General features: G+C 55.0%; 1 protein-coding gene across 2 annotated transcripts in view; it reads left to right on the top strand.

Annotated features, from left to right (window-relative positions):
- LOC309876096 (uncharacterized protein) overlaps positions 1-16,649 on the top strand; it is a 27,832-nt gene continuing 11,183 nt past the window's right edge. Inside the window, exons 1-2 of one of the 2 annotated variants that reach the window (XM_082756008.1) lie at positions 1-147; positions 5,309-5,402. In XM_082756008.1, the coding sequence (XP_082612134.1) occupies positions 19-147; positions 5,309-5,402 (223 nt within the window). In that variant the 5' untranslated portion in view covers positions 1-18. Of the gene's footprint in view, positions 148-4,802; positions 4,850-5,308; positions 5,403-16,649 lie in introns of those variants that run through there. The other variant, XR_014317118.1, reaches the window with a different exon arrangement.

Below are 16,649 nucleotides of genomic sequence, written 5' to 3'. Positions count from 1 at the left end.
CCGCCGCGACCTGGACCAATGATCTGGGCAGAGCGGCGGGGGAGTTTCGGCTCGGCGTCTCTGGCGCCCGTTACGAATGCCAGCCTCGCTCCCAGCCCACGTGGAGCCTGCGCTCACTCCCGGTGCCTGCTCCGCTGCCCGGCCAGGGTAAGGTGCTGCTTGCTGCTGGGGACAGATCTTTGCGAGCCGTGTAAAATGCTGAGCGTGGTTCCTTTCTCTGCCGGTCATCTCAATTGCAATTTCATGCATGTTACCTGCTGCAATTTAAATTGCAAAAGTACATATACGTGTTTTTTGCAATGTCCGTGATCCTCGCACTGCTGTTTGCTGCTTGGGCTGGGCTCTGCTCTCGGCTCAGGGTGCGTTATATGAATTTTGTGTTTAGATTGCAAGCAGTCTGCTTGTGGGTGCTGTGGAGATGCAGGTGGGGGAGCGGGGTTCGGAGGGGGATGGCAGGGAGCTGGGTTTGGAGGAGCTGGGAGTCCCTCCCTGTACAGCTGGGGCCACACGGGGTGTCTGGGGCTCTTCCCCTGTCTCCTTCCCGCATCTGGCACAGCCAGGGACCGCAGCCGGGCTGCCTCGAGCCGTGGGCTGACACCCACAGGGCTTGGTCACCATTCTGGGGGGGTTTCACACAGCGTTCACCACCTCTTTGCATACTTCCCCCTGGGCTTTGGGTGAGGACCAGGGGACAGCACTCAGGGCCTCTCCCTTTTCTTCCTTTTCTTCCTTTTCTCATATTTGAATTCCTGGCGCTAAGGGAGAGGTGAGCACACGGTGACCCCAGCCCCAGCGGGCCCCTCAGCATCACCCAGCGCCCATCACGTGGCAGCCCCCGCACCCTCCCAGCCCCAAAACCACAGCTTTTCCCTTGGCTTTCCCAAATCTCCTGCAGCCTCCCATTGCCCTGTGGGGACCACTGGCTCCCCACTGCCGTGTGGCCGCTGAACTGCGGCGCCTTTTCAAAACCCGGCCGGCCCAATCGGCGCTTTCTTCCCCCCAAAGTTCCCTTTTTCGTGTGGCGCGCCCGCTGCCCCGCCGGTTTTTTGGCAACAGTGACCTCTGTCGGCACCACCACCCGGCCCCGCTGCCACCATGCAGTCACCCACGTCTCCACCCTGGCCCCCGGCCTCGCTCCCCCATGGTTTCTGAAGCAGAAATGGGGAGAATCACTCAAATAGTGGAGAAAATGGTAGCGGGGAGCGATCCCGGCTTGCGTCGGGTGAGCGAGCGTCGCCGCGCGCCCAAATTGGCCCCGGTGTGTAATTGCCTCTTGCAGCCAGGGCAGGGATTTCGGTAAACATGCGTGCTGGGGAGCAGCTGCCAGCGATGATCAGAACCGGAGAAAAGTTACCGAAAGGTCTCCCAAGGACAGCCCAAAAACTGAAAACCTGGCGGGGATTTAATTTGTGAACAGCGCAGCTCAGCCTCCGTGACTCATGTAAATAGCGATGTTACAACCACTGACTAATCCTGATAGCACTTTCTGTGAATGTTTAATCTCCATTCAAGTTTCAGATGAGTATTTTTTACAATTAAAAAAAAAATACATATACAGGTGATTTTACGGGAAAGAGGTGAAGGAAAGGTTTGGGCTCTGCAGGGCACCAGCTTGGGGCCAGTTTTGGCCATGTTCAGCCCATGGAAGCAGCCCCCCTGCCTCCCTGCACTCTGCTCTCACATCTGTGAGGTGGCAGCGGCCATCCCCAGCCCTGCACACCCAGGCATGGGCTTTGGGCAGCCTGGAAGGTGCTGGAAGCAGGAGGGAGAGCGCGAATATCACCATCTGATCCGGCATGCGCGCAGCACGGCAAGGTGCTGGGGATGTGGCCAAGTAGCCAGCATCAGCCCCACTCGTGCTCCCTCCAGCTGTTAAATCCTGCACACACACTCCTGCAGTGGGGCTGGCCGGGGCAAGTTGTGCTGTGCCGTGCTGTGCCGTGCCATCCCGTGCCATGCCAGAGGTCCAGGCACCACTCAGCAGTCAGGGACCGTCCGCAGGTGGCGGCGAGTTTTGGAGGAATGTCACGGCGCAGCGGGCCGGGGGAGTGACTCAGAGGTGCTTTAGGTCTCTGTGGTTTTTCTTTCATGGTTTTGCTGTGACTTAGCGACTTGTTTTTCGCTCCGCGGGAAGGCAGGTGCTGGCATGCTGGGCGGGCGCTCACCGGACCCAGGCTTCGGAGGGCTGGGAAGGGTTTTGGACACAAGACTCTCACCAGCATGTTGTCCATCCCACGGGATCCTGTCCAGCTGCAGGTTTCTGAACAAGGAGGGGTTGATCCACTTGGTGCTGCAGTCTCTACTTGGACAGACAAACACCCCAGAGGTGCCAAAAACCCCGACCCAAGGTGGCGATGCCACTTGCTGGGATGCTCCTGCAGCCCTTCCACCCAGCAGGGGCTGCCAGTGAGACGGGGCTGGGGGGTCCCTGCTGCCAGAAGCACCCACCAGCTTTACTTTTTCTTTGTTTGTTTTCTTCCCCAGATCTTCTTCCCTGGGTTTTGTTTTTATTTTTTTTCTTCTGCCGAGCCTGCACACAGCAGGGCGTTCTCCCACCTCCCGCTGCACCCGGGGCACACCGCCAGCGCTCCCCGGCTGCAAACTTTCCACCAGGTTCTTTTTTTATTTTATTTTCTCTTTGGAAGGAAAATTGGATTTTTGACAGCAACAAAAAAAAAAATATTTACCGAAAAAAAACCCAACCGCCTAATTTTTGCAGCAAATGGTCTTTTCATAAAGCTCACCGCGAAGCATGCGCCTGCACGCTGGAGGGGCTTGGGGGTTTCTGACTAATGGCTGTTGAAGCTCTGCCAAAAAACATCTTTTTCCACAGAGCTGATGATGACAACAAGGACTTTTTCTGGTTTTGTTGCAATATTTAGGGGGAAGGAGGCAGGAGAGCAGGACAAGCATTCTCCAGCCTGCAATGCATCCACACGTGCCACCCCCTCCTGCTCCCCGGGCCTGTCAGTGTTGCCATTTCACCCCTAAAACTGAAATTTCACCTTTTTGTGATAATCCAAAGTCAAAATGGCCCAAAATTATGATGTGGAGGGAGGCTGGTGGTGGGGGGAGGCTCTGCCCCACCTGGGCTGGAATGCAGGAGCAATGCTCGCAGGGTGACTTCTGCCCCCAGGTCAGATGCTTCCCACCTGCTGGGTGCGCTGAAATCCCAGCCCTGCTTCTTGGGGCGATGTCCGGGTGTTGCAGAGCACAGCACGAGCAGGGCAGTGGGGGCAGAAGGCACCGTGCTTGGATGCCTCCTGCCTCAGCAGGTCCCGGGTTCACTTTGGGGCTCTCCATCCCTTGAGCTGCAGCCAAGCTGGCCAAGAAACGGCACGGCGCTTCCAGCGCAAGGCTCCCCCGGCCGCATATTGAAACCATTAGGAGGGAGGGATCTGGTTCTGCTCCCTCTCCCTTTCCTCCCTCTCTCTGTGATGCAGCGGGCGCTGAGCATGGAGCCACTTGGGCAGCAAGTGCACGTTCCCACAGCCCCTCACAGCTGGCGAAAACCAACCCCCTCCACCCCCAGCAAGAGCGGCTCCTTGGGCTGATATCTGAGAGCAAACGCAAGCGTGTCCAAAAACATCAAGCCCTACCCAATCAACCCTGTTCTCTGCGCATCGCCACCGAGGCCAGGAGCATCTCAGCTGCAGCTCCGCTCAGGGAAGGGCTGCTGTCTGGTGCCAGCCCCTAGTTTGGAAGCAGGGTGGCTCTGAGCAGGGCTGGGGTTCGCTGATTCAGACAGCCCCTGCTCTGCAACCCCTCCGCCACCGCGTGACTAATTCCTGGACTCGCTCTGAATCAGAGAGTAAAAACATGCCGGTAAGGCATTTTCGGGTCGGTTTATTTTCTTGAAACAAATAAGACCCGTACCCCTCGCCGTGCCCAAATTATGCAAAGCAGGCATCAGCAGCAAGAAATGGGGCAGGCATGGGGGCAACACGTAACGGCAGCTAGGGGCGGCCCGCTTTTGGGGAGAAGCCCCTGGGAGCAGGGTGTGCGAGGGCAGCGGAGCTGTGCTGCAGCCACCACGTGCCCGTGGCTGTGCTGGGTTTCCCTGCCCCGTGGCTTCCGCGCCGTGCTGGAGGTAGCATGTGTTTGGGATATGTTTTTTTTTTTCTTTCTTTCTTTTCCCTTCTCTTGCTTTTTAAAGAAATTCATTTATCCCCACAAAGCCTGATGTCAGCAACTTTTACTCCCCTCCGCGCCTGACATTTAATAGGTCTTGTTTTGAATGGCAGAAAATACGGCTTAGTAGTTAAATAAGGCAGGAGAGGAAGAGAGGGAACGGCATCGCCAAGAGCAGTAAGATCAGCCAAACCGCAGCGAGCGCAGGGCTGCTCCTCCCGCCCCTGCTGGGAGCTGCCTGCGATCGGGAGCCTCACTGCAGGGCCGCCAGCACTGCTGCCCTGGGGACTCTCTCTCTGGCCCTGCCATTTGCTCGCCCTGCTTCCACCCAGGGGTTTTGCTGCAAACCCTTGGAAACAAGACCTTTCCCAGGGCTTATCCGAGCCCCGCGTGGTCTCTGCCTTCACCCCGCATGGGAGCATTCCCACTAGATTTGAAAACCAGAAGGCATTCACCCTATTCCCATCCCCATTTCTGCCTTTCGGTCCCAGAAGGGCAGTCCCAGCCTGCATTTTCCATAGCAAAGGACCTTTCTGATGAGAAAAAGCCCCAGTGTTTCCCAATGGGTGTAGCTGGCTGCCAGGGCGATGACCAGGGGCCGTGGGAAAGCCTCCCCGTCCCTCTCCTCCCTATAAACCCCGCACGCTCCCAGACCCATCTGCAGCCAGGAGCTGCAGCGAGGGAGCCCAGCAGGACACGGTGCGGGAGCTTCGGAAAGGTGCGAGAGATCTGTGCAGGGCCGGGCACGGGGTGGGCACTGCATCGAAATTACCCCTCAGGGACACTGGTGCCCAGGTGCAGTGAGCGGGGGCTTCTCCGCTGGCTCTGGAGTGCTGCCGGAGCACTCGGGAGGATGCCAAGGCTCAGCTCTGCTCTGCATCCCCCTTATTTCCTCAGGGGGCTCAGTGCCTCTCCTTGATATTTAAGCATGAACGCTGTTTGGGCAGAAATTGTGCAGGTTTTGACTGCGAGAAGAAGCTGAGAGCTCCAGCCCTTGTCACCCATCCCCGCTGCAGCACCGCCACCCTGCGCGCCGCATCCCGCAGCCAAAGGGCAAGCCGGCTGGGGCAGCTTTCATTTCACCCAGCTGAAATCCGCTTTATGAACGCAAAAGTGTGCTCACGAGCATGGGGGGAAGGCAGACATCCAGGCTAACGAAAATCCTTTCCCTCTGCAGGTGGCTGCAGGCCCCTGCTGGAACAGAAGGCACCTGGGAGAAGGCACCAAGGAGCGCAGCAGGGATGCCGGTGGGGATGCCGGAGGTGCAGCGGGTGAGTCAGTGCCGGCAGCCCCAGCCCGGGCACAGTGGGCTTCTGCCCCTGGTTCCATATCTGGGGCAGGGAGGGAAGCCAGCAGCGTCATGCAGGGCCGGCCCGTGCAGGGCAGGGTGCAGGGACTCGAGATGGGAAATGAAGCCCAGCTCCTTACCTCCCGCGGTGGCACTGGAGGGGCCAGGCAGCGTGGCAGCAGCTCGTCTCTTCTGCGGGAAATATGAGTATTTTTGAGCCTGTGCACTTACAGTAAATGAAACTGGGTCTGTAATATCAGGGCCACGTGATGAGCACTTTTGGTAACTTGGCTCCTGCTCGAGCAAGAGGAGAGGAAAACCCCAGGGAGCGGCGGGGCAGAGGCAGGAGGTGCTGTGCCTCTCCAGGCAGGCACAGATGAGTCAGCGAGCTCGGCTCCACAGGTTGTGGTTGTGGTCCTGGCCATGGCCATGGTCATCCCTCGGTGCTGGCCCCACCGTGATGCTCTCCCTTCTGCTTCCTCTGAGACCTGTGCTGCTGCTGCTCTGGGCGCTGTGTAGATTTTGGGGCTGAAAGTGCTGTTTTGCGATGAGCTCAGCTTCTTCCTATGCCCCTAATCCCCCCATGTCCCTGCAGCTGAGCCAGCCCCGTGTCCAGCCACAGAGGGCAAGCGAGGATTTTGAGTGCGGCACTTGCTAATCACAGCATCCCTGAGCGAACCACAAAAGCCACTTTGAGCCTGAGCGAGCGGTTGCATTGTGCTGACAAAAGGGGCGAGGGCAGCGCAGAGCCACTGGCTGCTCCTCACTGTGGTTGTCAATGGGATGGTGGGGAAGGGAAGGGAAGGGAAGGGAAAAGGGAAGGTGCAGCTCAGGCTGGGAGCCCCTAGCTAGGTTTCCCACACCTGAGCCATGCCATAGCCCTGGGGCCATCCTGCAGGTTGGCAATGCTGTGCACCCTCCAAAATGAGGATTTCTTGGGAATTTTAGCCTGCAGGGAAGTAAAATAAATCCTCTGCGTTAGACCAAAGCTGGGTATTTTGGAAATCAACTTCCTGCTGCCCTGGGGCTGTGGCGGGGCATCAGAGAGTGACAGGGATGAGGACGTGTGCCTGGACCAGAGGTGGAAAAAACAGGAACTGCTTCTTCATGAGAATTTAAAGTGAAATCAGTTTAAAGAACTGAGACAGGCCAAAGGGTTGCAGTGAGGCAGGGCTGCTGGCAGCTCGTGCAATTTCTCATCACCCAGCACCGGTTACAGGCAGAGGCTTCACTGACATCCATCTGTCCTTCTGCAGTTTTTTGGGTGAAAGGGAAGTGGATTTGGGCCAGAACTGGAGCTCCGATTGTCACTGCTTCAGGCAGACTCCCTGCCCCGCCACCTCCCCAAACAAGCACACGGGTGCAACTGTGCAGCCGGGCAAGCAATGCCCACATGGAAGAAGCAGGGGAAGGAAAGCTCAATGCTGGGTTTTTTGCCCCGGGCGCAGCCCAGTACCTCCTGCACCAGCCGACTCTTCACTGCTGCTCCCCGGGCGTTATCCTGAACGTTTTTGGCTGTCGTCATCAAGGGCTCAGCCGGGAGGAGGCCGCTCGCCTCTGGCTTTGAGATTTGTGCTGAGCTGAGGCAACGCGAGCCAGGCTCGGTGCTGTCAGATTGCCCGGGAGATAGGGAAGCTGGAGGAGGAATCGCAACTCTTTTGTAACCCAGGGCACAGAAGCACACGGGCGCCCCTTCGACACGGGGCTTTGCCCCAAGGCATTGCCCCTACTCCGCCTGCAGGCTAGCAGCACCCCGGGGCCCTTCAGCTTGGGGGATTTTATTTTAGTGCTTTAAATTTACCATTTGGGACAAAATCCCGGAAGGAAGCCGGCTCCTGAGGTGCGTGCGCAGTGGGGAGGGAGCGCTCCCGAGCCTTACAACGAGGCGGGACTTGTCCCTGGATGCTATTGCAATTGCTAAATATTTTTTCCCACCTGTGACAGCAGATCTCATAGCTATATTTTCAAAACTCGAGTTCATCAACCACAATGACAGATTTTACAGTCTGGCATGTAGGAACTTCAGTAATTTCACTCCCGTGTGGAGTATTTGTTTTTCAATGTTATAAAACTCCCATTTGCGGTAAGGAGCTCCCCCGCTGCTACCGGGCTCTCCTACTGCAGGGCTTGGAAATCGGGTGCCTGCTGCTGGAAACATCAGCCCCCCGAGCCACCCTGTCCCGTCTGGAGAGGGGATGGATACAATTAAACCAAAGTGCTGAGCTTCTGGCCACAGAGAGGTGCTCGCCACAGGGGAGCACGATTTCTGTTTGCAGGCTGGGACTTCTCAGCGATTTCTGGCAGAGCGCAGAGCGCGCGGTTCTCCTTCTGCCTCGCGTGCTGACCACAGCCTTAGGCAGCGAGAAGAAATGTACTTTCACACGCCGCCGGGTCGCCCGACCCGCATGACAAGGAATTCCCAAAGCATGACAGTGAGTTAATGGCACGGCGCTGCAAAACCCCAATATCGCTTCTGTTACTTTCGTTATCACTCGCGAAATGAAGTGGCGCACAGCAGCGATGCGCAGTGATTCAGCAGAGCCCTGCCAGCGCCCGCTGCTCATCCTCCTGCCCTGTCCTCCAGGCAGGAGAGGGCATGGGGGGGCTCAAAACCCCCTGGTTTGGCTTCTCCCATGGGCCTTTTTTTGCCCTTTTGTGAACTTAGGTTGTAGAAGCTGCTTGATGTGGTGTGCTGAAGTGAATTATTGCCTTGGCTTTCTGATATTTGTATTTGCTGATACATTTATTTTCTGATATATATAATGTCCAATACATACATTTTCTGATACATACATTTTCTGATACATACATTTTCTGATACATATACTTTGTGATATATCGATTATTAACTAGTGAAGGAATGCTGTGGACACCTCTCTGGATGCATTGTTCTGGTAGCCCTCACTTGTACCAGGCTGTCAGATTTTCTTTTTTTTTTTTTTTTTTTTTTTTAAATTCCACAGAACAGGCCTGTTTTTGCCTGACCAGGAATCTTCAAATAAGGGGCAGAATTTTGTGTGCATGGAAGAAACGTGCACCAGCAGCGTCAGTGTGAGCCTCTCTCACCCACTCCTGCTTGGGGCTGTGCTCAGCCTCTTGGTGGAGGTTTTTTCCATCTGTTTGCAGGATGGTTGGTGACTCAAAGTTCAGTCAACTTGCTTTTCACATGTGGCTGGGCACTGGGGGAGCGATGCTCATAGTGTTTTCTTGCTGCTCTCAGCAAGGTCTCCAGGTCCGTAATGGCTTCAGGCACCTGGGCATTACCCTCCCAACCCACGAGGACGGACGAGGAGTCTGCAGGGTGGGTCAAGGCTCGTGTGGTCGCACCCAGACACCCGTGCCTTGCTCGGGGCATCAGCCACACAAGGACCTGGGAGCAGGTTTTGCTGTTTGCCCTGGGATGCCAAGCTGCTGCTTTGGAAGCCCACTGAGAGCAGGGGGTGCTCAGGCTCGCCATGGCCGTCTCTGTTTCTATGTCTCCTCACCAGTGCTTCTCCAGCCCATGCCACTTCGCCGCTCCAGCCGCCTGCGAGCTTTCAGTGTTTTCACAGAATACTTTGCTTTCGTGTTTAAGAGGCTGGAGCGACTCCAAAGCAAACATTGCTAACCCAGAGATAAACAATCCGTGTTGTATAAAAGGCAGCAACTTTTTTCTTCCCCGAACTGCAGCGCTCAGCCCAGGTGAGCTGTGCTTTCCACCAGCAGCCCAGCAAAGCCTGAGAAGCAGCGGCATCAGCGCAGTGCCAACTGCAGAGCGGCCCTCAGCCACATGCACATCCGTCCCTTGGAGCTACAAGCAAATATTTCTTCCACCAACCTCTCCACCCCATCAGCTTTTTTGTTAGCAAAGTCAACATCACAGCTCAGGATTCCTTGATCCAAGACCATCGGCCAGTGTCCCAAAATCTGTGCTCCTCTCAGGCCCTGTGCCTGTGCCAAAAAGCCCCTGTGACCTCCTGGGGCTGCACAGAAAGTTGTTTTCTTTCTGGGTGCCCAGAATAAAAGCACTATATTAACCAATGGTGCCCAAAGGCTCACCATTTGTCCTTGTGTCATTGGCCAGGGGATGATTTGCAGATGATAACGTGAGCATGGGAAGTTTGCTCGGCCCAAGCTCGTTGCCTGCAGCTGTGCTTGCACACAGCGGCAGTGCCCCCTTCCAAGAGGCTGCGGTGACCCAGCATGGTGGCCAAAATGGGGCTGAAGACATCGCTGGTGGAGCCATGGACAGCTTGCCACGATAATTTTTTGCTAGCAGCATTGCTACTATGAAATAATAATAATAAACCATAGAAATGGGCAATGAGCACTGTTCTCTCTGGCAGGAGCGGTGTGTAGCTTCCAAAATACGAGGCAGCAGCAGAAGTGCTTAGAGTGGGCTATATGGAAGGAGCTGGAGCAGGGCAGGGGCGTCCCACAGGGGGGCAATGACTCTGCATGCTGGCCCCCCGCCCCTTGCCTGGCCCCTGCCTGTGAGGCTCTGCTGCAAAATGGAGAAGCCGGGGAGCCCTCGGCACAGCCCCACTCCCGGCACCGGCCCCAGCGCAGCACCGAGCTGCTCTATAATGGGATGTGGTTTGACCCCAAGTGGGAGGGTTTAGCCTTATATACCATTTATTTGCATACCCTTGTCTGAAATGAGTGTTTCAGGACAGTTTACTGGGGCTCGGTATCCCAAACACCCACCAGAACAAAACCTGCCGCCGGGCCGTTTCAGACAGGGTGGCGAGGCGGTGTCTGGCTGTGTTATCACCGCGCACATCTCGCTGGCTCAGATGCAGACGTGCCGTGCCCTCCAACGCAGAGGCGTTCACAGGGCTCTCGCCGCAGGGCCGCCCCCTCCCTGGCCCCCACACTTTGGGTGCAGCACCGCGGGGTTCGCCGGTGTTGCCTGCATCCCAGCCAGCACCGAGAGCGTGCCAGGGGAAGTGGGAGCACGGCCGCAGGCGAGGATGCACACGATGCCGAGCGCAGGGACACCGCTGTTCCTCCGCAAGGTTTTCAGCTGATTTTTTGTTTCCTAAAAGAGTTTTGTAAATTGTTTATCAGCCTGGTGATAGGTGCTCTGTATGCATAAATATACATGTGTATATTTTTATAGGTATTTACATGAAATGAGGACGTGCACGTGCCATCAGTGGAGCGCACGTAACGCTGGGCAGCAAGGCAAGGCTGACGCGTGCTGCCAGCACAGGGGCTAATCCCTGCCATAAACTTGTGCTCTGAAAGCATGTTTTTTTTCACTGTCTGTGTACTCGAGATCTCAAACGATTTCAGAATGACTCAGAAACAAGGGAACAGGCTTTGCTGAAAGAAAGCGCTGGGCTGGAAACGCTGCTGCTGGGGTGGATGGGGCAGGGAGCTGGCTCCTCCTGAAAACAGCACGGAGGTGGTGAACACCAAGGCAGGGGTGACTTTCGCAACCCCATGGACAGAATAGGCTCCAGTTTGCCTTTCTGTCTGCATTTTGTTGTCTGTGCCTGGCTTTTTTGGGGGGATGGAATTTAAGGAGAGCAGCACAGACACCTTATCTGGGGCAGCGCATGCCCTGCAGGTAATTTCTCACCCCAGTGATGGTCCCTGCTTGCCAAAAAGCTGTGCCTGCAGGGAGGTGGGGAGGGCAGCCAAAAGCCACCCCAGGTCTGGGGCTGCCATGCTGGCTGAGCCTCTCCAATTGTCAGAGACCTCGCAAACAGCCTCCCTGCCTCTTCTCAGTGCGGCCAAAGGTGTTTAAAATATATATATTTTTATGTAAATACACGTCGTAAAACCACAAGATGTTTCTCAGTTTTGTTTTCAGCTGGCTTTGATGATACGATTGGCATCTCAGCCGTGCGGCGATGCTCAGGGCGCGTGGCCACCGCACGTACCGGGGGGAATATTTCACAAAACGCCCCGCGCCACCCCACAGAGCTGGGGACGTTATTTCCTATGCAGTTGGTGGCTGGGATTTCCCACTCACCCCCGCAGGCTGCTCCCTTGCTGGGGGCACAGAAAACTACACTTTTTCTGCTCTCCAATCTCCAATTCCACCCAAGGCATCGCAGCAGTGAATAGCCCCAAAAATGTTGTTGCAGTGCCTGTTTGTTAATTTTTTTCAGCTTAATTGTTGTAGAGGCAGTTACTAAACCCCTGTGGAAGTCCCAGTGTGATTTTCCTGGCAGGTTTCATTTTCAAGGCAGATGCTTATGACTCTTGCCAGGCTTGCAGGTAGGAGAGCAGCAACAGCCCGATTCCTCTCCACCCAGGCACAGCCACCACATTGTGCAAATTACCAAAGAGCCAAATGAGCTCAATCCCAAGCCCGGGCTCTTTCGTTTTTCCCCATTCTCCTGCCGCCCGCGTAGCAGTCAAACAGCAGCAGAGCCATTCGCCCACTGCTGCCCAGAAATGCTGTAAATTACTGTCTGAAATAGTCCAAAATTCTGGTTTCCTCAAATGTGGTCAGCTGTGCAGTAAAAGCTTTTTGTGTAGCCCACTTTCAGGGGAGTCTTGGTGTTTCACTCTTTCCACATGAGTCAAACTAAAATGATTTTGCAAACCTCCCCAGGTTCGTGCCCTCCCTTGCTGAGCGGCAAATATTAGTGCGGCTGATGGGCTGCTCGACCGCGCGGCAAAGAAATGGATGAGTCAAAATACACCGTTATCGAACCCTGCCCGTTTTAGCTGCGTTTCGGCTCCCTTCTTTATACAATCACGTGTGGAGCACTTTGCTCTAACAGCAGGCTGCTCTTTGGCTCTGGCAGGGGGATGAAAATAGCGGGGTGGAAATCAGCCTGCAGCTCGGCATCCAGCCCTCGGCACCCAGGTGCTGCTGCCAGTGCCGTGCTGCCGTGCTGCGTGGAGCAGCCGCCGGCACCAGCCCTGCTCCAGGCCAGGGCCAGAGGGGCAAAACACGGGGAGGGTCCCTTGCCATGCGTCTGGTCATCCCTTACGGGCGATAAATAGAGGAAGAATCGCTCTCAAACGCGGCGTGCTGCGCTTTGTCACAGGAAGTGCAGACAGTGCCGGGAGACCCGTGGCAGGCTTATTTTCTCTAAATTTTGGCGCACAAAAGCCCTCAGGAAGGTGCCCACCGGGGGCCCTGGTACAACCTGGGGGTGCTGGGGGTGCAAAGATGCTGATGGGGCTTCGGGGGGCTGTGGGCTCAGGGTGGGCACGGCGGCGGCGGCAGGGTCCCCCCGGGGGCCCCCCCGGGGGTGCAGGCGTGCACCGTGCCCCGCGGCCGAGGGGCCGAAATTGTGTCCATCGCCCCGAGGCCAGCTGCTGCCGCTGCTGCCAGCCCTTTCGGGGAAACCGTTGTGGGCTTGTGCAACGGCGAGGCAGCAGCAGCGGCAGCAGGGCCAGGAAGGGGAGCGGGGTTTCGCGATGTGTCATGCCCCCGGCCCGCTGCGGGCGGCTTCGTGGAAAAACCCAGGAGATCAGCAGCCGTTTGGGGGACGGGGACAGCTGGGAATCCGGCCCCTCACTTCCCTCCCCAGCGGCCGTGCTTGGCGTGGCCACACGCCCTTCCCACCTGGGGAAAAGGCGTTCGTTGTGCCACGACCCCAAAATGGCAGCACTGAGCCCCCACTTGGCACCAGCCCACGGTGGCCTGGGTGGGTGCCAGGCCTCGAGCCCCGCGCAGCGCGCTCGGCTGCTGAAACCCGGCCCTCACTGGCGAGACTTTCATTTTATTTTTAAATACCTTGATTCTGCGGTATTAATTTGCTTTTTGGTTTCGATATTAATATCAAATACGCGCCAGGTCGGCAGCGTTTGTTTTCGGTGGTAAATAAGCGCTCAAGTGATTTAATCCACGTGGCATGGCACAGTGAGGGCCTGGGAGGCTCAGCGCAGCCTCGCAGATGGACAGTGGCACCCAAACACCCTCCCGAGTCTCCGTGAGACCCCATCGGCCACATGGGATAGGGCTGCCTCACGTTTTGGGGGAAAAATGCCAGAAATGGGCACTGTGCCAGACATGCCCATGCCATGCCGGCCAGAGGGGCCGATGTGCAGGGCTGGAGCTGCCCATGGGCCACTGGCCCTCTACAGAGGGGGAATTCAGCCAAAAGATGATTTGGGGGTTAAATCTGCCCTTTTTCTCGTTGCGCTGTGGCTGGCCTCGCACTGTATTTGCCACTGTACTGTAGCTGAAAGGTTGCAAACAGTTTTGGGAACAAGATGTCTGCCTAAAGCATGACAGAATTGGCCACAAATTGCAGATGAGACTGATAACAAAAGCCAACAACATAAAATATGTAGAAAAACAACACGTTAAAGGCTACAAGACCACTGAAGGGCTTTTTTGTGTGTTCTTTAACCAGGTCTCTAGTGATGGAAGTAAAAACACATGAAAAGATAAAAAGAAAAAAAAAAAACAAAAAACCTTTTTTTTCTTTCTTTCTTTTTTTTTTTTTTCTTTCAGAAAACAATCAGCTTGTCCCTCTTTAAAACCTTGCAAACGAAGTGGCCACATGGCACGGACAGGGCAGCAGTGCCAGGGGCTGTGAGCCTCTTCCCTGTAGCCTTGGGCTCTGCCACTGATTTTGGAGGAGCCTGCAGCCAGCAGTGTCAGTTTTTCATGATATTTTTTCAGCAAACCTCTGCATTGGGCTGTTTTTGGGTGCAATGGTGGTTTTTTGGGGGGTAGCTGCGAGGCCGTTTTTTCTCCACATAAGCCTGAATCTATCACCAACATTTTCATAGCAAACGTAATTCTTTCGGCCCCGTAGAACAAGGGGAAAAAACAAAACCTCGGCTGGCTCAGTGCTGAGATGCAGGAGGGTTTTTCGCATGAAACACGGTGCGTTGTCTCACAGCAAAGGGAAAAACAGGCTGCAGCTACCTGCTGGAGGGGAGTTTCCTTTGTTTTAATAAATCAGGCTGAGCTCAGAAATTAGGATGAGGTTTTTGTTTTTGTTCTACTTATTTAATCTTTGTTTTTATAAATAAATACAAATAACTCAAACTGAAACTTGATGGCTTTGGTGATAATAAAAGAGCAGCCCTGGGGAAATTTTCTTCATTAACATGTTCTTTCACAGCCCACACTCGGGTTTCGGTAGGAAAACTGCTTAACCTTTTCAGCAGCAGCAGCAAACGCCTTTTGAAGTCCAAACACACTGAAACACCAGGTTCACGACTCAAAGCTGGCTGTGCATTGCCTGGGTTTGGCTCTGTTTTGGGTTTGTGAGGAGAGCAGAAATCTTGCCGCCTCTCCCCAGCACTCCACACACCTGCAGCTCCCACATCCCTGGAGCAGGATATTAGCCTTTTTGCCATTTTCTGTAAGAAAACAGGGCTGAGGGAAACCAAATCTGCTGTCCGCATGCAGCCCCACATTGTGTTGCCTGATTTCTGTGTCTGTCTCCATTTCCCTGCTGTCCCTGCCTGTTGATATGCATGTGGTTGGGATGCAGGCAAGCAGAGCATCACCCTGGGGCCAGGTTTGTGTTTTGTTCTTCCAGAACCTGCTTAGAGCATGCAGGAGCGTGGTGCCAGCACGGAGCTGGTGTCTCCACCCCATGTTTGATTTTGGGGAGCTGACTGTATGCCTGGCACCCTTGCCTCTTGCCTTGCTTGCAAGCAGCAGCCCCTGCTTTGGGTGCAGCCAGCCCCATGCTGGGAGCAGAGTCCTTGTCCCCAGCCACCTTCCCCCTTTTCCCATGCCACCTCTTTGCCCTGAGCAGGAGAAAGCATCAAAACCACAGTTGCTGTTTTTTTAATGTCTTTTTTTTTTTTTTTTTTTTAATTGGGGTGGGGGGGCAGATCTGTGCTCTACTAGCTCCCTTACACCATACTAGTTTTTAGTATTTGCAGCTCACTTCCTGTATGAGGTTAGTTTGTTTATCATAAAAGCCTATTTTTAAACCCATTTCTGCCAATAAGTAATTTGAATGCTGATGCTCACTCGTAGCGTTCCCTGGCCAGCCAAGGGCTTGGCAACTGCCTCAAGCCCCAGGCATACAGTGGTGGCACTCAGTGGCTTTTCTTGGGAGATGCGCCCAAGGAGATGCCCCAAGTGCACCCATTAGAGCCATCAGCCCAGTTCATGTGGTCAGGAGGGGGCTTTATCCCCAGATTGTTCTTTAAAGCTAGTTTTAGAGAGATCAGGGCAGCGGATCTCTCCCCATCACCTGTGAGGCACCATCAGCCATGGCACCACCCAAATCACACGGACAAGAGTAGACCCAGCCGTAATAATGGTATGTGCTGAGATTAGAAACCCACTTTTCATTTGGAAGGATGTGTGGAAACGCATCCCTCCACTTGCATTTTTGCAGCCCTCTCCTTGCTGAGATGCTGAGACGCCTCCTCATGACCCAGAGCTGGGCCAGGCATCCCACGGGAACTTGGAGGACGTGTGCTGCCAGTTTCTGGTTTATGAAAAAAAAAAAAAAAAAAAAAAAAGCAAAAACTCCATACTTTTTTTTCACCTTCCTCCAGACTGAACCCAGCGCTACTGCAGCTGTGCAAACCAGAGCCAATTAGAGCAGCACCGACAGTGCTGGTGCACGGCGGGGGAAGCGGCATCTTTCTGCCCGGTGTGTTGCCCCTTCGGGAACTGACATTGTGCCACCTTCAAACATTTCCTCCCTAATTAAAATGATGTCTTTGTCAAAAAGTTCCCATTCGGCGTATGATGTCGTGAATAACATTGAGACAAAGAGTGGTTTAATTAACTCCAGCCACATGGCCAAGCAACAAAGGCTCCCCCATGCCCTCCCGACAAAATTAAAATATGAGCCCATCAAAATGCTGGCCAAGGGGAAACCCCTGCCCCATTCCTTCTGCACTGGTGGGATTTATCTGCCTGCAGGCCAAAGCTGCTGGGGGATTTTGGCTTGGGACAGGGCTGCCAGGGCAGGGAGAGCAGGCTGCATCTGGCATGCCTGACCCAGGTCGCTTTTGTGCCTTGGGGCTGGCATTGGGAGTGGCAGGAGTCCGGCAGCAGATGAAAATTGGCTTTTTTACACCGTACAGACACGTCCACACAGCTCTGCCCTCACTGCTGCCAGGGTCCTGCTGGGCGATGCGGTGCGAGAGCCTGGGAAGCCCTGCCAGTGGCCAGAGCCCTGTGATGCCCTCCACAGCAAGGTGAAACCGCCCAGGTCGAACATCCTAGAACCCTCCAGAAATGTAAGAAACCCACTGGAAACAGTGAGCTTTGTTGCAGTATGAAAATCAGATGCAAAGCTTGGTGGGTATTTTTAGCTGTTTAAGGCTGAACAGGTGTTTGAAAGGT

This window comes from Aythya marila (assembly GCF_965140915.1).
Source record: "Aythya marila genome assembly, chromosome: 3".
NCBI lineage: Eukaryota > Metazoa > Chordata > Aves > Anseriformes > Anatidae > Aythya > Aythya marila.
Note: the sequence above shows the minus strand (reverse complement) of the source record. Positions and strands in the feature narration are given on the sequence as shown.